Source organism: Mus caroli, unplaced genomic scaffold, assembly GCF_978045245.1.
Source record: "Mus caroli unplaced genomic scaffold, Mus_caroli_1 scaffold_13, whole genome shotgun sequence".
NCBI classification, from domain to species: domain Eukaryota; kingdom Metazoa; phylum Chordata; class Mammalia; order Rodentia; family Muridae; genus Mus; species Mus caroli.
In genome coordinates this window covers 43,177,665-43,199,059 of record NW_028227268.1, presented here as the reverse complement: position 1 = coordinate 43,199,059, position 21,395 = coordinate 43,177,665, and the positions used below count along the sequence as shown (strand labels likewise).

The following is a 21,395-nucleotide window of genomic DNA, read 5'->3' as shown; positions in this document are numbered from 1 at the left end:
TTACATCTCTCCCGCGAGGAGGAGGCTCAGTGAGGCCAGGCTCACACAGGAGCCCACTGTGCAAACGTGACTTGAGTGTATTGCCTGCTTCTGACTTGGCCGTCTTGTGAAAGGAAGAAAGTTATGATTGCCATAATTATTTTCTTCCTATGACTATCATTTGTTCACAGTATAACTTGCAATCATTTTTAAAATAACATCATCTGTGGATGTGACTTACCATTATCCAGTTTAGTCCCATCTTTGTTCACTTAATCCAATTGATTATAGAGAATGATGTAATTTAAAAAAAACAACCAAAAAACCAAAAAAAAAAAAACCCAAAAACAACCTTTCACAAGTTGTAGGGAGTTTTATTAAAAAGGAATAATTTAAAGTCATATTTGTCTAGTTTCATCTTCCATTTTCTACTTTTACATATAATAAAGCTTTATGTTTATAATTGTATTTAAAATTCAGAACTAAATTAAACTTTAGACTCATACTTTTATTATGTCCATTCAGAATTTTCTTTTTGAGTGTATTATGTGAAATTGATCATCTCTGAACAAATGGATTGGATTGGATGGCTCTCCTGCTTAAAACATTTTCCTCTAATGCTTCAGCCTTCTAATTCTCAGCATTGTGGGTTTAACATTATACATCATCACTGTGGAAATTAATTTGCTGTTTCTAACATTCTTGTTTACTGTTACACTAATGTCATTGTGTAGCATAACATAATTAAAGTCAGGCTTTCTGTGTTTCTCTAGAGCATGTATTATAGCTTTCCTAACATTATTTATTATGGTTTTATATAAAAATTCCTTGGAATTTTTTAGTAGATTTTTCATATATGTATGAAATTTTGGAATGTATTTCTCAGCCCATGTGGCAGTCCTTAGGAAACTAAGGGGGTCTAATTGGCAGTACTTCAGAACAGATTCTAAAGTATGAAGACATGCTAACCATTATAAATTTAGAATGTCATGTTTTTAAAGTTGTTTAACGGAATCTAATTCTTTCTCCTTTGAGAGCAAGCTGACCTCCTTTGTAATAAGTGAAAGATAGAAAGTTTCGAGTTTGGGTGATTAGCTATGTTGACATTTAACAGCTGATTCAGTTGATTGTACTCAACATAGTGTGTACTTAGATTACTGGAGCAGCTGCCTGCCTAACTCACCATGTATAACTAGTGATCCTCTGCTGATATGTAATTTATTATATGATTTTTGTAGTTCAACTTTACCTAGGGAAGAGTGTGTATGTGTTTGTGTTAGGGGCAAGGGTTAGCTGATCATTGACCTTACATGTAGAATATCATTTACATCCAAATTAGATTTTTATACACTTGGAAATAAGGTACAACATGCCAGGCATGGTGGTGCATGCCTTTAATTCCAGCACTCAGAAGGCAGAGGCAGGTGGATCTCTTGAGTTGGAGACAACCTAGTCTACAAAGAAAGTTTCATGATAGCCAGGCCACACAGAGAAATCCTGTCGCAAAATGCCAAAAACAAAACAAAACAAAACAAACAAAAAACTTAAATATGTGGTGTTGGATAAAATTCCAGATTGATGTTAAATAGTAGTGAAAGAAAGAGTAGTCCTTTTATAAATTGACTCATGAAACTTTTTATACAGTATCTCTTTATTAATTTTAATTGTTAGGTTTTAGTTCCAAAAATATAGATATCGCTGTCAAGGATATATATATATATACAATACGTGAAACTTTTTCTTTTTCTTTTTTTTTTTAAGATTTACTTATTATATATTTTATGCATATGAATACACCACCATTGCTTTCTTCAGGCACACCAGAAGAGGGCATCAGACCCCATTACAGATGGTTGTGAGCCACCATGTGGTTGCTGGGAATTGAACTCAGGACCTGTGGAAGAGCAATCAGTGCTCTTAACCGCTGAGTCATCTCTCCAGCCCTGTGAAACTTTTTCTGAAACATGAAGTTTTGGTAATATTTTTTAGAGATCTGGAAAGGGTTAAAAGTTATAGTACTTTCATACTAATTTTATAATACTCTTCTTAGAAGATAATTCAGACTTTCTTATGATCACAAGCTGAGTATTTTCAAATATAAATGAGGAGACAATGTAAGTTGTGTTTTTATAAGATCTTTATTTCTAGAGATAACCAGCAAGTAGCAAGTTTTTGTATTTTTGAAACAGGTCTTAAGTGCTGTAAGCACCGAACAGACCTTCATAGCAGGCTGGCCTGAACTCAAGGCAGTGCTCTTACCTTCGTCTCCCCTTGCAGGGATTACATGTGAGAACTACCACACCCAGCCTCTGAAACAACTACTTTCAGACATACATTATAAAGGCTGTATGCAGCCATTGCTAATACTTATAAAGACACTTCCATAGAAGTTTAATAAACCAACTCGTTCCTTAAGGGCAAACTATGATGTTGGTTGGGCCTATTAAAACTATTTCATGATTTTGGTGTGTTAAATTGATATTATTATTTTAAAAACAACCTGCTAAAAAGGGTTGGAGAGATGGCTCATCAATTAGGAACACTGACTGCTCTTCCAGAGGTTCTGAGTTCAATACCCAGCAACCACATGGTGGCTCACAACCATCTGTAATGGGATCTGATGCAATGGGATCATGATGTAATGGGGTCTTCTGGTGTGTCTGAAGACAGCTACAGTGGACTCATATAAAACAAACAACAACAAACCCCACCCTGCTTAAGATGCAAGCACTGGTGGACTAGGAGCATGGCGTCCCTAGAGGGAGTGTTAGTCTTCTTCCTTCTTCCTGATTTGCTCCCAAAACACTTCATGGTCTTGTTAGCTTACTGATAGTTTTGTCTCAGTTTGGAAATTCTAAATGTGGAAATTCTAAAAGAACTCCATGTCAACGTTGGCCTTTGCGCATGTTGAAATTATATGATGAATCTGATATTTGCTTTCTTTTTTATCAGATCTGAGATTCTAGTACCTCAAAAGTTTAAAAACTGTCCTAGAAAAGTAAACTTGAATTTTCTTAGTTTTATATGCAAAACTCTATTTCAGCTAAAAGAGACAGCTATATTTAGCCAACTCCCCAGTTTCTCAGGATTTCCTAAGGTTCACCCTGGGTGCTGTAAGCACACAAAAGAGCTGTACCCCAGAGAAGCTCCCCGAGCGACATCACCGCATACATAGAGAAACTGGAGCTCACAAACCCCTCTGAGCTAGGTCCTACGACCACCATTTTTTTTATCAGAAACAATAGAAAATTATTTTGAGATTTTGGGCCATGGGTAAGTACACATTTATGATACAACCCCTAGGGCTGGAGAGATGGCACAGTGGTTAAGAAAACTGGCTTTTCTCCCAGAGGGCCAGGTTCAATTCCCAGTAACCATCTGTGATAGTAATTCCAGCAGATCTGACACCCTCTTTTGGCCCCTGAGGGTATCTGGCTTGTAAGTGGTGTACAGACTTATATGCAGGCAAAATGCCCATATCCATAAAAAAAAAAAAAAGGCATAAGAAAGAAAAAAAGAAACCACAAAGCACAAAATGGGTCAGAATAAAGTGAAATATTCAAGAGTTAATCTGCAGTTGAGTCTGTGAATTAAAGACAAATATTGACACCCAGTAAAGAAAAATAAAATGATAAGTACTTCTGCACATAAACCCTGTTTTTTCATTTCTCCACCCCAGGAGCCTTTGAGATGCAGGGTGTCCTTGTGTTCCCATTATTGTGAGTGCTACGGCTCCACTATCACAGTTAGCCACAGCAAACGAAAATAGCTTTTGACTATTGCATTTGTTCTTTTAAAAAAAGAAATATGTATATGATCTATACAGAAATTAAATTCTAGGATAATTCAGTTTCCAAGTGTTAGCTTAAAATGGGAAGTATTAGGAAGAGGTAGAGGGGCAGCCAGTTCTGTGCCATTGCCCCCTGTCTGGTCTGCCTGTTCCTTTGCATCCTATGCAGAACATTTTTGTTATAGAGAGAATAGGTTCGTTTACATTGCCTTCCTGTTACTTTTCAAGGAGAGCAGCTACTTCCTGGGCCCTGAAAGATTTTGTTTTGTTTTGTTTTTGGTTTTAATTTATTTTGTTACTTGCTTGGCAGAAGAATAAATTGAGGTACGTGGAGTGTGGGGGATCTGTCTTCTGGTAGGATCCTTTTATCTTTTAGGTTCCCAAGAGTTCCTGTTTCTCCTGTGATTTAAATAATAGGTAGGTCCTTATATTAGGAAGCATGCTTATGAAGAAAAGTGGCTGGCAGGAACATGGCTTGTAAGTAAGTTTTTTCACTCAGTAGAAATCTAAGCAGAGATGTGTATGGTAAGTTGCACTGAAATGTCAATTTTAACGGGTATGCAAAGCGTTAGCTATTCCTGTTAGGAATAGAGTGTGTAGGAGGTGTGCTGCTAGAAACTCAGCTCTCAGGGCCTTAGAAAAGTCAACTGTACTTTTCATGTCTGTTGATGATAGAAAAATATGTTAACCTTTGTATGAAATTAAGTCTACTTTTGTTGGCTATAATGATTATGAAGTAAAATCTTTTTTCAGGTTTCTTTGAGGAGATTTTTCTTCTCTTTTAATTGTGTCTTTAAAAAAATCACACATGATTAGTTAAGGATAAACCTTATTTTTCTGGTGTTTTGGAACAAGGAAAAAAGTTAAAAACAGATCATTCAAAAGATTGATAATTGGAATTTTGTGCAGACTTTGCCCTTGAAGCCTTTGTTTCCACTTCTTATATTTCAACACAAACTGTCTGCTCACCTCTCAACTCCTCCTCCTCAGGTGGTTAGCCAGCGCTTCCCTCAGAACAGCATCGGTGCCGTAGGAAGTGCCATGTTTCTCAGATTCATCAATCCTGCCATCGTCTCGCCATATGAAGCAGGGATTTTAGATAAAAAGCCACCACCTAGAATTGAAAGGGGCTTGAAGTTAATGTCAAAGGTGAATTATTTTGATACTCTTATAACGTTTAATTTTCCTGCTAGCTAATTTTTCAGTGCTTCATATTCAAAGTACTTTGTCTTCATTTTGCTTCAGTTATGTGCCTTTTGTTTTCATTTGTTTGTATTGCAGAGGAATTTTATATACACACACGTACATATATACATATACATGTACATATACACACACATAGTAGGCACTATGAGGGTATACAAGCAAATAAGTATCTAATTTGTCTATCAGTGAGGGTTTTCTGTGTAACTGCTTTGAAAAATTTGAGGTGGAAATAAAGATGCAGATTGTAGGATTTCTTTAGTCTTTATTATTATTATTATTGTTGTTGTTGTTGTTATTAACAACAGCATTTGAAACTGTGAACATGAGCCATGTGTAAAGTGCTTACCATGCAAGCATGAGGACTGTGGCTCAGATCCCCCAGCACCCAGGTAAATGTCAGGGGTGCATGACATTCAGCCTATAATCCCAGCATGCTGGAGGCATAGACAGGATCCCTGGAACAAGCTGGCTAGCTAGACTGAGTCCAAATACTCCTATCATGTGAAAGATGCTGTAATATAGAAGATGGGCAATGATGGGGGGAAATAGCGTCAAACTCTGGCCTCCATATGCTTGCACACATGTACCAACTCACACTTGCAAATGTGTGCATATATGCACATATCACACAATACACATGTAATAGATACTTTGTATCTATAACATGTATAATAATATTTCTACTTGAAAAGAATTAAAACAATATTTAGGATATTTTTTACAATAATGAATAATTGATTTGAACTGCCAGTAGAAATATCAAGGGAAGATTTATATTTTAATGACGATATTAATTTATAGGTTTCATATAGCAGATAACCTGACTACTCATAATCTTGTTTGATTGTTTAGGTACTTCAGAGCATTGCCAATCATGTACTGTTCACAAAAGAAGAGCATATGAGGCCTTTTAATGATTTTGTGAAAAGCAACTTTGACTTGGCACGAAGGTAAGCAGCCAGAGTCTTCAGTGGCCACTGTTGTCTCCATTTTACTGCAGTCCGTGTATCTGGTCTACATTAAATTTCTGTATGTGATTTCCCCTCCCCCCAATCCTTTTTAGACTAAGACCACATTTTGTTTTGTTTAATTTTAAGAGACATTGAGAAAACTCTCTCTACTCATGGCAGTTTCCTTCTTTGGAAACTGTAAAGCGCTGTTGGCGTTTTCTAACTTAGGCAGTGCTGCAGAAAGGGCTCAAGAAGATTCCCTGTATTAAAAACTATAGCCATGCGATACAGGTAATATATCAGGGTGCTTTTATGTTGGTAATACTTCTGTTTCTTCAGTTTAGAAGTGTCTCTGAAGTTAAAACAATACCCCATATACCCAAAAGTACAAAAAGAGAAGATTTTGAGTGCGAAGAGACAGATAATTGTAGAGGCTTTAAGACTGAATTTTCATAACTGATTCTTCACTTCAATCCTCTAAATCGTTGGTTTATCTGTAACCTTGGGGTAGTGCTGTCTTTGCCAGGGTTGCTTTAAAACAAGTGAGATGATTCCTGCGAAAGAGCTTTATGAAAGCGCTGATGTTCAGAAGTCATTTGCCAGCATGAGACACCGAAGGGACGGGAGTCTGCACACGACAACCCACCACCAAGTGCTCAGCACAGACGAGAGGGACAGAGAGCAGGAAATGAGAGACAAAGACAGGAGATAGAGGATGAGGGAGGGAGAAGGGAACGAGGGAGAGGGAGAAGGGATGTTTGTCCCAGGGAGCAGGGGTTGGGCCCTGGAATGATGACAAAGGCCTGCCTCTGGATAGAGAGGAGACAGACATAGCCCATAGGCAAATGGCAGTTTATAAAGGTAAAAAGGGGACACCCAGTGTTAGGATGAGGTGTTTGATTTTACTGGCCAAAGCAGGGCTTTTGACTGCTGGACTTCCAATACATAGATAGTAGTCAGCCTCAAGAGGAGGAAGTGGCCAAATAAGGGACTAGACCTTAGTGGCTACCTTTAGGAATGTAATCTAACAGTGTTTAGCAAAGTAGAGGGGATGGGGAGAAGGGCAAAGTCTGCCAGAGCCACGTTTGTAGGCTTGAGCTGGCAGAATCCCTTCAGAAGCCTAGCTGATGTCACTCATGTCACGCAGCCTTCTGCAGCTGCCCTTCCAGTTTGTTGTCATACAGTGCTTCCTGGCCTTTGGTGTCTTCAGGTAGAAAATAACTATTATGACTACTCACAGATGGTTAAGACTACTGAAGTTCCACTCCTGGCTCTGACAGGCAGCTGGTGTAACTTTAAGAGAAGTCTTTACCTAGGCCTCCATGTCTTTTATCTGTTAAGATACTAGCTTATTCTCCAGATTTTATCCATCTAAATGTATTGTTCTCCAACTTCAGAAGCCTGCTCTGCAGTTGAAGTGGAAACTAATATCAGAAATGGGAAGACAACTTTCTCCTTGTGCTTCTTGTTTACACTGAGGGCATAAGACCTTTGCAATCACAGCTACTATATTACTAGACTCTATATAAGTGTAATGCATAAGTATACCTGGGTTAAAAATTCTAATGGCTTTGTATTTTTGCAGGTTTTTCCTAGATATAGCATCAGATTGTCCCACAAGTGATGCAGTAAACCATAGTCTTTCCTTCATCAGCGACGGCAATGTGCTTGCTTTACATCGGCTGCTTTGGAACAATCAGGAGAAAATTGGCCAGTATCTTTCCAGCAACAGGTATATTTTCCCAGTCTTGGGGAAATTAAACACTTAGTTTAAGTTGAATTAATAAAATTATTGATCCTAAATATTGATCTTCTATTTGCACATTTTTGCAGTATTATGATTTGGAAAGAGAAGTGCAGATTCACCTGCATATGGCAAAAATTAACTCATGTTATATGATCAGCAGCATCAGCTGTAGAACTTGTGATACTATTTATTAAGTGTATGCAAACCAAGCTGCAGATAGAAAGTACCCAGTCAGTCAGGCATGGTGCCATGCTGTTTAATCCCACTGCATGCAATGCAGTGGCAAAGCTGGTAGATCTCTGTGAATCTGAGGCCAGCCTGGTCTACATGAGTTCTAGGCCTGCCAGGGCTACATGGTAAGACCATGTCTAGAGCTAAGGCAAACTAGAGAGGATGAGACTGAATGCAGTAACTCAAAGTATTTGGAAATTATTTCACTAGCTTTTTAGTAAAAGCTTCTAGTGACATAAATTACCTGCTGTCCTTTGACAGAGTTATTTCCTTTTAAGTTTATATAGAATTGTAAAGGGCTCCAGTTTCTGTGTCTGAGGAGATCACTGTGGCTAAACAACTAGGAGATGGAAGTTTAAAAGTAAACTTCTTAATCCTTTATGAACTGTTTATGGGTTGATGTAGGCATGGGCATGGCTGACATGTGCCACTGAAGCAGGAGAAGGAAAGTACTTTATCCTGGCAATACCCAAGTAGCCTGGAGCTTTGCTTAGCTTTGTTTTTTGTTTTTGTTTTTGTTGTTTTAAGACAAGGTTTCTCTGTGTAGCCTTGACTGCCCTGTAGACCAGGCTGGCCTCAGACACACAAAGATCCACCTGCCACTGCCTCCCAAGTGCTGGGATTAAAGGTGTGCACCATCACCGCCTGGCTAATAACCTGGAACTTTTAAAAATGAACATTCTCTTCTTTTTTCATGATTTGAATACATACGCAGTTTGTTGAAATTTTTAAATGTGCTACTTTAAAAATGATATATATTTCAAACATGAAAATATAGGCAATTATTTGACAGTTTCATGTCTGCCAACTAGCTTGAACATCCTGTAATTTTGATATAACCACGAAGGAAGGGGGGACGGGGAGAACACACACTAAGTATTCAGACATATAAGCCTATGGGGCCATTCTTATTCAGACTCCCACACTGCTCTTCCAGTTTGTTCTCCAGCACCCATGGCAAGTAGCTCACAACACACCTCTTAATTCCAGCTCCAGAGGATCTGATACAAACTTCTGGCCTCATACACAAATACACGTGAATAAAAAAATAAATCTTTAAAAACATGATATGATACCAGCATTTGGGAGGCTGAAACAGGAGGATCATGAGTTTGAGGTTAACCTGAGCTAAGTATAATAAGACAATGTCTCAAAAAAAAAAAAAAAAAAAGTCCATAAAAGACCATCAGTTACTATGGTTACATAGGCTCATGTCCCAAACACGGTTTTCACAAGATACAGAATCTGTGGTTGAGAATGTTAGAACTATCAATTCTAAAAAAGAAAAAGAAAAAAAAAATCGAATTTAAAACAGTAAGTTTTACGGGTGGGAAATAATTGTGTTTTTAAGATCTGAGATCTCTCGATCCTGCAAACTTACAAATCAGGCAGGAACAAGTAGTTAGAAGAAAAGCAAGCGGTGGCAGTCTAGAGGAAGGTTAGACTCCCCAATTAATGTGAAGTGCCATTTCCTAAGCATTTCCTGTTGTTACCAGGGATCATAAAGCTGTTGGAAGACGACCTTTTGATAAGATGGCCACACTTCTCGCATATCTGGGTCCTCCGGAGCACAAGCCTGTGGCAGATACACACTGGTCCAGCCTTAACCTTACCAGTTCAAAGTTTGAGGAATTTATGACCAGGTAAAACACAACTTTGAAAGGATGAATATGTTTTGGGAGGTGTGAAACAAAGTTTATTACCAAACCACTTATTGAATGTGCTCATGCTGTATTAATATAACATGTTTTGTTTTGCTCTGATATATTGCTTTTCTTATAAAAAGAACGATGTCTTACCAAAAAAACTTAGCTTTTTTTTAAACATTTGTTTTGTGTGTGTGTGTGTGTGTGTGTGTGTGTGTGTGTGTGAGTGTGTGTGCCATTGCCAGTGTGGAGTCAGAGAACAATCTATGGGAGTCAGTTCTCTCCTCACACCATGTGGGTCCCAGGGACCAAGCACAGGCTGCCAGTTCAGTGGTGAGTACTTTGAGCTGCTGAGCCATCTTGCAAGGTCTCTTTGGCGTGGTCTTCATTTAATAAATTAAAGAACAGATAGATAGATACCATTATTTTCATGTTATAGTTATAGAAAATACACTAAGCACACATAACTTATTGACCTGAATTCACACCTGCTTTATGGTTTTTTTGGATTTAAATCCTAAGTTCTTATTACCGTACTAACCCTTCAAAAAGTCCATGGTTCTAATTTTTTTTTTTAGTTTAAGATTCAGAACATATAGTACACTTAAATACTGCCACAGCAAACATTTGTTTTATATCTCATTTAGAGAACTCTAATCTATCAACTAAAAGATCCTCACTAGTAGACACACACTTGATTATATCTCACAAATGGTACATTGTGAACGGCTGTGAGTTGGTTGTTTTATTCATAGGATGTGCCAACGTCAGAAGGAAAACATTCTCACCTGATGTTCAAAAGTTAATTTATAAAAGTTACGTTAGACAATAAGAGCCTGCTTTGGAGAGAGAGGGAAAGGGAAGATAGTGTGAAAAGATCCACACTGTAAGAAGAAAGCTTTGTTCTCTTTAATAAGACTAAGCCTTCTTCTACTGCATTCTCCTCCCATCTTGCTCTCTCCTCCTGCTGTGATGTCACAGTAATGCTCTTACTCTCAATGCCTTTTCTCCCAATGCTGTGCCTTTACTTCTGAGTTTTTCTTGAATTCAGTTCTGTCTAAAAAGTTCTCCTTTGTCCTGACTAAAAAATTACCCCCAATTCTGTTCTAAAAAGTTCTGTTCAGATAAGCTAAAAAGTATTCTGTCTAAAAAGTTCTCCTCAGCTCAGTTCTGTCTCTTCTCTGTGCCTCAGCACTTATACATCTTTTTGAATACATGACCACATGGTAAAAATTTCATCACAAGTTTACACATAAGTTCAAATCATAAATTGAAATAGAACTTTACAATAGAGAATTTTGACATCCATATCCATTAGAAGTAATTATTTGGCTAAACATTCATTACCAGTCATGGCTCCACAGGTTCATAGAGAGTTGAAAACCATAACTAAGTTATTAGTGAAGTTTTGTATAGATAAACCCAGTTGACATCTTCTGTCCTAGTACCTATAATAAATCGTAGTTTCCTTTTTATGCCTTTGGTTAATGGTTTTATAACTTCTTGGAATATACTCTTGAGTAGTAGACTATCTGCTTACTATCAGAAGCAATTAACTGGTGACACAAGGGAGACTTGCAGAGCTCTCATTGCAGTTTTGACTATCAGAAAAAAAATCTAATAGCAGTTGCACTATAAAAGAGCTTAATGTATACCGATACAATTTTAGAATTTCTCATAGTATCATCAGAAAGAATTGGGAAGTCATCTGTCTATAGTATTACTACAATACAGTACATCTTCATAGATCTGCAGATATCTGCTCAAAAGGATGGGCTAATACCTAGTGATTGAAATATATGTAATAATAACAGGAGAAGTATAGTAATAGCAGGAATCTTTCCTAAAATGATTTTCTTCTGAGCTGTGCCTTCGGGAGCAAATATCAAGTTGTGGATTATATTAGTCCTCCGAGGAAGACTATCGCAGGAAGATCACCTGCTAGTTATTAGCTTGTCCTGGGATGAATTCTGGCACTTTCTCACCTTTCTAAAAACCATAAATGAGAGGATTGATGAACTGAACTTGCAAGGGAAAGCAAACTAAAAATCCTTTTATCTGAAAAGAGAAGTAGCATGGGTAAAAGGTGAGCGACCCCCATGCATGTCCAGTGGCGGTGTTAAGTAATCCCAAGAGAGTCTCCCGACTCAGGAACACACCTTGACACTTTGCCCTTCAGAAAACTGGTTGCTTTTCCAGTATTTTGTTTTTTGGTGTTTTTTTTTTTTTTTAATTGTTGATTAATCACATTTTTCTTTAACTACGCAACAATTTGTGTAAAGACTCTAAGGGACTCCACTCTTTGTTTTAGGCACCAGGTACATGAGAAAGAAGAGTTCAAGGCCTTGAAAACGTTAAGCATCTTCTACCAAGCTGGCACCTCCAAAGCTGGGAATCCTATTTTTTATTATGTTGCACGGAGGTAAGAATACATTTTAGTCTCTTTTAATAGGGTTTTTCAAGTGATAGCAATTGTAGAAATGTGATGCGCTTTTTTTTTTTTCCTTTTTGAATTAATAGCCCTTAAAGCCATGGCTCTCTAGATAGTATGCTTACTACTAGGTATTTGCTTGAGAGTATGCACTTCATATGTCCTGTTACATCAGATGTTAAGGTAACTCCACAAGGATTCACTATCAGAGTGAAAAGTCTTTCGGGTATATTCTGATTTTATAATATCTGTAACACAAAAATCAGAACCCTCCCTACACACACACACACACACACACACACACACACACACACATTTAAGAAGAAAGAAAAGCTAGTATATTGTATGAGACTGTATCAGAGCAATTTTATCAGAGATTTAAGAAAGAATTCCTGGAGCTATAGGAAATGGCTGTAAAGATGGACGGGGTGGCCTGGGAAATAGACTGTGATGTCCTCAGCCATGCTGTGAGCTGTTCCTCCTCCTCCTCTTCCTCCTCTTCCTCCTCCATCTCCATGGTGATTTGCTTCCCTTGCTTTCCCTGGCATGTAAAAACTAACATGTGGTGGTACTTGGTTAGACTCTCTTCTTCCCATGAGAATGGCACAACCCACAGTGGCTGAACTTGGACAAGAAGTGATACTAAATAGTGGCCCGTGATATCAAGATGTTAAGGGCAGTCCAGCAGCTCTAGGACTTAGTCTTCTCAAACTTAACAGAAATAAAGGAATTATGTTTATTGACTTATGGTCATGCAAAAACGTGGCAGAGGTTGAGAAATCATACAAAGCAGGAGGAGGAAGAAGAATGAGAAAGGTGAAACTTTTTAAATTAGATACTCAGCTGTCCAGAGTACTGAGTAACTGGGAATAGAAAAGGAACAGGAAGACACACTTACCTTTGTCCTTTTTAACAACTTTAAGGAATATCTTCTAATTCTAGGCAAATGTGTTAGTACATTTCTAAATATAGCATTTAAGAGGCCAAGGCAGGAGGATTATATTGAATTAGAAGTCTACCCTGGGCTACAGGCTGAGATTCTATCTCAAAAGACCTCTCCCAAAAAATGGGAGGAAAAAACGACCCTCCTTATCTCTCCACAAAACTGTTCTTGTCTTGGTTGTTCTTTCTAAAAAAAATTTTAGTTTTCTGTCTTTCTTTCTTTCTTTTTCTCCGAGACAGGGTTTCTCTGTGTAGCCCTGGCTGTCCTGGAACTCACTCTGTAGACCAGGCTGGCTTGAACTCAGAAATCTGCCTGCCTCTGCCTCCCAAGTGCTGGGATTAAAGGTGTGCACCACCACGCCCTGCAATTTTAGTTTTCTATTGCATTTAAGCCTTGTTGGTATTTCAGCTTTAACCTTTAGTACTATCAGGGTATTTTGACTTTTCCCTGCTATATCTAAGTTGAGAGAACTGGTAAGGAGTGTGTTAGATGTGTGCCTCACTCCCAGCCCCCTTTGAATTCTTTGTAGTTTAGAGGTAGCAGAATGTTGGATTTTATCTTCCCCTCTTTATGATAAGGAACTGTAAGTTTGTGACCTTTTTCTCTGGTGGCCTAACAAAGGAAAAGCAGATTGGCCTGGCCTTTCAATGGGTTTCCACAGCTCTAAATTAGGCCTGCACACCTTAGGTTTGAAGTTGCTAGGGATTCCCATTCTGACTCTTCATTTTTGAGAAGGAAGAAAATATGCTTGTTAAACTTTGTGTCTCTTTCTGAGTAATTTTGTAACAAACTGAGTTTTGTGTTTTCTTTTTCTGGATATGATATTGCCAAATCAAATTTTCAGTACTTAGGAGTTTTAGTTTTTGCTTCATGTTTTGAAATGTGGCCTTACCAAGTAGCCTGTCTGGCCTATAACTCAAGATCATTCTGCTTCAGCCTCTTGGGTGCTGGGTCTTTGGGGGCTGCTTTTTTTTTTTTTTTTTTTTTTTTTTTTTTTTTTTTTTTTTTTTTAATGTACATGAACATGCTTGTCTATCTGTACCTGCTGTCTTCAGAGGCTTCCCTGGAGCTGACGTTATAGGCAGTTGTGAGCTACCATGTGGGTGTTTGGAATTGAACCTGGATCCTTTGGATACGTAGCTAATTCTCTTAACTGCAGAGCCATCTCTGCAGTTCCTGAGTGCTGGTCCTAAAGCCATGCATCACCATGCCTTTCCTTTCTGAGATCTGGGAGAGCTCCTGCCCTCACTTTCACTGGGTACAATGCCTACCTGTAGGACAAAGGGACACAGTGGGAAGAACAGAGAGAGGCCCTGTTTCTCATTGTGACAGTAAGTGAAGGCCTTATCTGTACAGCCTTCTGTGACAAGTGGCTCTGGAGTCTGACTTTTTTGGTGTCTACAGACATCTAAAGTCTAAATGTCTGTTTGGCCTCATCTTCACATCATGTATTCTTTCCCTGTCATCTTAAGAATCTCCCTTTCTTTCCTCCTGCCCTCCTTGGGAGGCACCTGTGAAATCGGATGGATCAGCTGAGGTATTTAGTGTAGGCTTTGGTTATTACCAAGTCTCTTTTATTTTATCAAGAAAGTGGGCCTAAAGAAAACCACGAGTCAAGAGCCATACCAGGAGGAAACATCACTAAGCCATGATTGCTGCTCTGTTTCTTGGCTTTGTGTTTAACTCCATTTCATGGTTCTCTGATTTCTGTGTCATTTCAGCTTTAGCTCTGCCAGTGACCCCTTCATTACCTCAGTATAGCATACCTGAAGTTCTTGATATGTGGTTCAGCTGGAAAGTACCTTTGCTAGGAAGACTGTCTGTGCTGGATGATGACCAGCCAAAAACACGAGGCTGCCCTAAGCCACGTGCGTTTGCGGGGCCCATTAGCCATGTATTTCAGAATGTAACTTTTCAGTGTTCATCAGTGGCTGTCCTTACATACAGGTTTACTTATTTTAAATTGGATCTTCATGATCTAGTATTACCATCTGTTACTTTTGAAATGTCTTACATTAAGTTTTATTTATTTTTATTATTTTACTTATGTATATGTGTGAATATATACACACACTCCCCTTGTGTATGCCTTATGACCTTAAGGACAGAAAGGGCTGTAGCTGCCAGTGGTTTGTAGTCTTCCAGCCTAAGAAGCCCTTGTCACCCACTTCAGTAGCACCTCAGGCTTTACTGGCTTGTCTTGAGTTTCTTGTCAGTTTCTTAGACTGTCACTTTAGCAAGAAACATGGATTATTTGGTTCGTCAGGCCTGGGTCATGAGCTTATGCTTAGAGCTCAGCAGTAAAGCCGGGTGTGCATGGATGGCAATAGTATATTTCTATCATTTGCCTCGTGTGTGTGTGTGTGTGTGTATGTAAGTGTAATTAAAAATTTAAAACCTAAGCATTTCAGTTGAGAGTTTCCTCTTTGGGATACTGTGGTTATTCACTGCTGTTTGGGGGAGGGCATTAATACAAATTATAACTCAAATTTACTTAATAGTTTCTTCACATCAGACAAACTACATATTGGATATTGTATAATTTTTTATTTCATCCCTATATTGTATAATTTTTTATTTCATCCTTATCATAACCTTCTGAGGTATTATGTGCAATCTTTGACATTGGCAGAAACTCAATCCTGGTTATCAGAAAAATCTAAATAACAGCATTTTCTAAGCCCCCTGAGCTTCCACATCAGAATCTAGGGACAAGGCTTCTTTTTAAATTTTTTCTTCATTAATTTATATATTTATTCACTTATATCCAGATCACAGCACCCCTCCTTCCTCTCCTCTTAGTTTCATCCTCACAAATCCCTCTCCCCATTACCCCTTCTCTTCTCTAAGGAGAAAGGGAGCCCCCCCCTTGGGTACTACCCCACCCTGGGACATCAAGTTGCAGCAGGACTAAGAACATCGTCTCCCACTGAGGCCTGGCCAGGCAGTCCAGATAGGGAAGGGGATCTAGTGGCAGGCAACAAAATCCGAGACAGCCCACGCTCTTAATTGTTAGGGGACCCACATGAAGACCAAGCTGCACATCTGCTACAGATATGTAGGGTGTCTAGTTCCAGTCCCTGCAATGCTCTTTTCAGCCTTCCATGGACCCAGGTTGATTCTGTACATCTTTCTGGGGTACTCTTGACCCTTCTGGCTCTCTCAGTCCTATACCCCACTCTTCCACAAGTCTCCCCCAACTCCTCCTGATGTTTGGCTGTGGGTCTCTGTATCTGCTTCCATTGCTGCTGGATGAAGCCTCTCAGGAGACAGTTATGCTAGGCTCCTATCTGCAAGCATAGCAGAGTATCATTAATAGTATCAGGGGTTGACTCCCATGGGATGGGTCTCAAATTGGGCCAGTCATTGGTTGGCTGTTCTCTCAATTTCTGCTTCATCTTTATCTCTGTGTATCTTGTGGGCAGGACAAATTTTGGGTGGAAGGTTTTGTGGGTGGGTTGATGTCTCCATCCATTGGAAGTCCCATTGACTACAGGAGATGGCCACCTCAGTCTCCATAGCCCCAACTGCTAGGGTTGCCCCAATAGACTTTGGGAGCCTTCCCCAATCCCAGGTCTCTGGCTAGTCCCACAGATGCCTCCCCACTAATTTCTGTCTTCTCTCCCCAAACTCTCCTGCCCCTACCCTCACCTGATTCCCATCCCTGTTCCCTGCCTTACTCCATCTCCTATCCAGTTCACTCCCTCTGTCCACCTCCAATGTCTGTTTCATTTCCCCTTCTGAGGGAGCGTCATACATCCTTGGGGACAAGGCTTATTTTGTATATTTAAACTGGCACTCCCAAATGACCCATCTGTAGTCAATCCACTTGGGTTCTGCTGTGTCATTTAACTCTTGACAGCTTAGCTAGTTAGAATTGACACTGAGTTCCAAACTAACCTTAAGTTTTTTTTTTTTTTTTTTTTTTAAGATTTATTTATTATTATACTTAAGTACACTGTAGCTGTCTTCAGATTCACCAGAAGAGGGCATTAGATCTTAATGGGTGGTTGAGAACTACCATGTGGTTGCTGGGATTTGAACTCAGGACCTTTGGAAGAGCAGTCAGTGCTCTTATCCACTGAGTCATCTCGCCAGCCCTAATCTTAAGTTCTAACTCACCATGTCAATAACTGCAGGAATTGTTACTGTTAGCATACTGAGTTTGTTAAGTTAAACCCATCCTTGTATATAAAAATCTAGCCAAAGTTTCTTTAGTCTCAGTACTCAGCCCAAGGTAGAAGCAGTTGAGTCTCTGAGTTTGAGGCCAGCCTTGTCTACATAGTCAGTTCCAGGACAGCCAGGATTACGTACAGAGACTTTGACTAAGGGAAGGAGAGAAAGAGATGGGAAATTGACAGAAGGAAAAGGATGGAAAAAGAAGGAAGTGGGGAGAAGGAGAAAAGGGGAGGAAAAAAAGTTCAGCTAACAGTCAAGAGACATTTTTCTAGATAAAATGAGTTCTTAGTTCTAAGCATCTGATTTGCAAACAATCTTTTGTAACCAAGTCAATATTTACTCAGAATACATTCCTATTATTGGATCAACTGTATTCTGCTTTAAAAAGGTCCTGGGATGATCCATTGCTGTCACAGTTTCATGAAAGTGGTGTCCCACAAATGGGTATGTTTGTAAAAGACTGTTGTTTATACCCTATTCGTGCTATTTGGTCTATTTAATTAAAAATAATAAAATATAAAACAGCTTCAGCTTCCCCCATACCTCTCTTTATCTCCCAGCTTCTCCTGCCCCCTTGCTTAAATGCCTCTTCCATAATTTCTTCTCTTATCTTTAATATAGACATTTGGGTTTGATTCTATTTTACAAACATTTAAAACACAAATGTGATGTTTTGCTTATTTTGGCATTTAATAGAGCACTGTACATTTATAGGAAGGAAATGATTATATTAATGTAACATTTAAATTATACAGTTAAAACTTGCCAGGGTTGGAGATTTAGCTCAGTGGTTGAGTGCTTGCCTAGCAAGTGCAAGGCCTTGGATTTGGTCCTCAGCTGAGGGGGGTGGGGGTGGGGGAACTTGCCCAAACCCAAATCTTACTAGAATAATAATTTCTTCCACAGTAAATTAATATAAATTTTATTTTCTTAGTGTGCTTGTCATTTAGTAAATAATATGAGGGGCTAAAGTGAGCAGGCCTTTAGGCTCATTTCCGCCTGAGTATGTTCAAAAGAGTAAAAGCACTGCACAGGAAAAGAGAGTGAGTGTTGAAGACTGCCCTGAGTGCCATGCTGCCCCTGCCGCAGTCTCTGCAGTCGTGTTTATGCCGGGACTTGATGACATGTTTCCTTGCCAGGTGCTCTTGGAGGTGAGCTCCGAGGGCTTTGTCCCAAGACTGAGGCTGCTTCCAAGCTGTGCTGTACTTGTAGGACTTGATCTTGGTATGACCTGTGGGCTCCTGGGGGAAGGCGAGAGCATTCCAGGACTTGAGTTTCTTGTAGAATCTGAGGTGGTGGTTGTTATTGCTGCTGCTGCTGTTGTTGCTGCTGCTGCTGCTGTTGTTGCTGCTGTTGTTGCTGCTGTTGTTGCTGCTGTTGTTGCTGCTGCTGTTGTTGCTGCTGCTGTTGCTGCTGCTGTTGTTGTTGAAATTGTTCCCATAATATGAGCACACATGAGGAGCAGGGTGACAGTGAAGGAATGCTTGGTCATTGTTTTCTTTTGCTTTAAAATGATCATAAAGTTTAATATTCAGTTCACAAACACGTAGGCAATCACATATCTTTAGTTGTATCTATATAGTATATTCACATAATATAAATGGGCTTTTAAATTATTCATTAGTGAACAAATAACAACCCTCCTTTCTGTACCTCTCCCGATAAAAGACTTGTTTTCTATCTAGGTCACTAACTTCAGGAATAAGCATTCTGAATACTAGAAGGAGCTTGATTTTGTTTTCCTGTTTTGCAAACAAGTTAACCATGAGGCATTTGAACCAGTAAGAATGGGGTTGGTGTGAGGAGCAGGATAGCAGCAAAGGTGCGACCTGAAGGACTGGCTGACCAACTGGGTGGGAGAGGAGAATAGCAGGAGGAGGAGGAAGCTTCTCGCTTAATAGTTTAAGGGTTAGCTCTACAAATTAGAATATTACTTTTAAATCTTTACAACAAAAGTAGAAGAAGAAAAAAAAAAAAAAAAACAACCGTAAGTCAAATGATTTCCCCAATGCTAAGGTTTCCTTCATTTTAACCTTCTTTAGGGTAGAAGAGAGCAAAGGGCTAGCTGTTAAGAGAGTTCCATAGCTTTTTAAAAAGGAAATCTAGAATTGATTACAAATGAGTCTGCCACTTTACAGCTGAGTCTACACAAGGGGTGCAGCATGTCTAGAGATGCCTGTCCTACAGTAAGCATACGGGGAGCCTGAGTCTGAATCCGAGTCCAGGTTCTTTAGCCGGTACGATGGTAACACAGAGCAGGCTCCTATACCAAAGGGTTAGTACTATTTCTAGAATTAGGCTACTTTTCTCTTAGCATGTATTCAAATCTAATAGCTTGCTATATCTGTGATAAGCAGACCCCTGCTTACCATGATAAAATATTATATTTTTTGTTCAAATCTTAAACTTAAGTTTTAAGAATATGTACAAGAACTTCTATTTCATTCCAATACATAGTTAACCATTTTCAAGTTACTATTACCTTTTGATCTGGCAGACTAGTTTTGAAGATTATGAATTGAGCCTTTGTCTTGGGTCCTGGAGAATGATCCTGAAGGGCAGTCTCTTCTCACTCTCGAAGTTCTAAATAATATAGCTAGGAGTCAGTCACGTGCTTGGAGCCCCACCTCTTTGGAAGTATCGAATGAGCATTTCCAAACATCGAGTGTAAACAGGCAGACTTTGACAGAGATTAAGGAATTCAAATAAAATCTTTGTAAAGTCTATCTACTTATTTATCTAATCTTTCTGTATGCACCCAAATGGATTGCTTCATTGGGTTGACTCTAACTAGATGAATATATAAGTTGCTTTGTAATTATCATGATTTCAAACCAAGTAAGAGCATTAATGATGATTTTAAAATAATTTAGGAATTTTACATCTTAGGAGATTAAATGTTGATAAATAAAGATAAAAGTACCCTCACATGGAACTTTAAAGAAAGAATTAGACGTGGAAGTGATAGTGTGAGACTCAATTACAGAAGTTTGCTTAAAAAAAATGTCCTAAGCCACCTCTCTCACAAGCTGAAGTCGGTGCTTTCCAGGGAAATAGGGCTGTGTTGTAGTAACAGCTTCATCTTCATGGCAGGCACTGTGAGTGTAGCAGGGATGGACACAAGGTGTGGTGTTGGTACACAAGGAAGTCACTGCGAGAGTGGCGGGGAACAAGCCAGTACCTGTCCCTTCCTTACTCTGTGCTGAGTTTTTCCCCCTCCTTTGAATGACTAGGCAAATGCTTGCTAAATCTCTAACCTCACTTGTGGAGGGTAGTTGTGATCATACTTAGAAAATCAACAAAAGAAGCCTCTTGGCAACCAGAGCAATGCACTAAGTCACTGCTTGAGATAGTGAGTGCCTGATACCATGCCTCTCCTACTTGCCTGCTTATTCTCAAAATTGACTCTAGGGAATAGAGTTGAAATGGTTGTAGTGATGTTTACTCCTTGAGCTAACTGTGGCCCAGTCATTAATTATGTTTTTCTAACCCTGACCTTTTGAATCTATTCTCCTCCACCCTCCCCCTTTGAGACAGGATCTTCTGAACATCTGGCCTTAAACTCACTATCCTCTTCCCTCATGCTTCCAAGTCCTCAGATTACAGTGTGGCCATCAAGCCTGCCTATTCAGCTTATTATTAAGCTTCTAACAACTCGATCTTGCCTTACTTACTTCAGTGTTTCCTCCCTATTTTACTCAGAGTCTCTTTGCTTTATAAGATAGGGTCTCATGTAGCCCTGGGTCTTCTCGTAATCTATTAATTTCATTTGTCATTTAGCCAAATGACTAGTTGTCTAACCTTGGGTTTCTCATTATCTTATTTTTTTTTATTAATCTTAATGATGCTAAACAAACAAAAATTATTCACCATTATCCAGCCTTGAAAGACCTTAACATTGTCATTGTGTCTGAAGTTTTTTCCTTCCTTGCTCAGAGTTCCTCCTGTGAAGGCCTACCTCTGATGTCAGTACCCTTTTTCTATGTATAAACCTTCCCTAATTTTATAGTGAAGAATTAGTCATCTTAGGAAATTGCAGTTATCAGAGTCTGGGTTTTTTCTTGCCCTGCCTTCAGGTCAAGCACACCTCTTATTCTTTGGATTTTCTCTACCTTCTAGCATAGTAAGTATTATTAAGACTAGGGGACACTGGGATTTATTGAAAAGCTGTCAATTTATTTCTGTCTCTCCAATGATATCATTAGTAATGTCTGAAGTAGCAACTATTGGTCATTTGACTTATTTCCTCTGTGTCATAAACATATGTTCACGAATCATCGGCCTAAATTTAAG

General features: G+C 39.1%; 1 protein-coding gene and 1 long non-coding RNA gene across 7 annotated transcripts in view; one reads left to right on the top strand and one right to left on the bottom strand.

Annotated features, from left to right (window-relative positions):
• The window catches only part of Nf1 (neurofibromin 1), a 247,835-nt gene that overhangs the window by 132,200 nt on the left and 94,240 nt on the right, over positions 1–21,395 (top strand). For all 6 annotated transcript variants that reach the window (XM_029483491.2, XM_085829768.1, XM_029483494.2 and 3 more), the window contains 5 exons: positions 4,760–4,918; positions 5,828–5,925; positions 7,511–7,657; positions 9,400–9,546; positions 11,861–11,971. In XM_029483491.2, the coding sequence (XP_029339351.1) occupies positions 4,760–4,918; positions 5,828–5,925; positions 7,511–7,657; positions 9,400–9,546; positions 11,861–11,971 (662 nt within the window). The remainder of the gene's footprint in view (positions 1–4,759; positions 4,919–5,827; positions 5,926–7,510; positions 7,658–9,399; positions 9,547–11,860; positions 11,972–21,395) is intronic.
• On the bottom strand, positions 18,008–19,717 carry LOC147001450 (uncharacterized). The gene is made up of 2 exons (XR_015045019.1): positions 19,585–19,717; positions 18,008–18,606 (listed from the first exon to the last, which is right to left on the bottom strand). It is a non-coding gene; the product is annotated as an uncharacterized LOC147001450 (long non-coding RNA).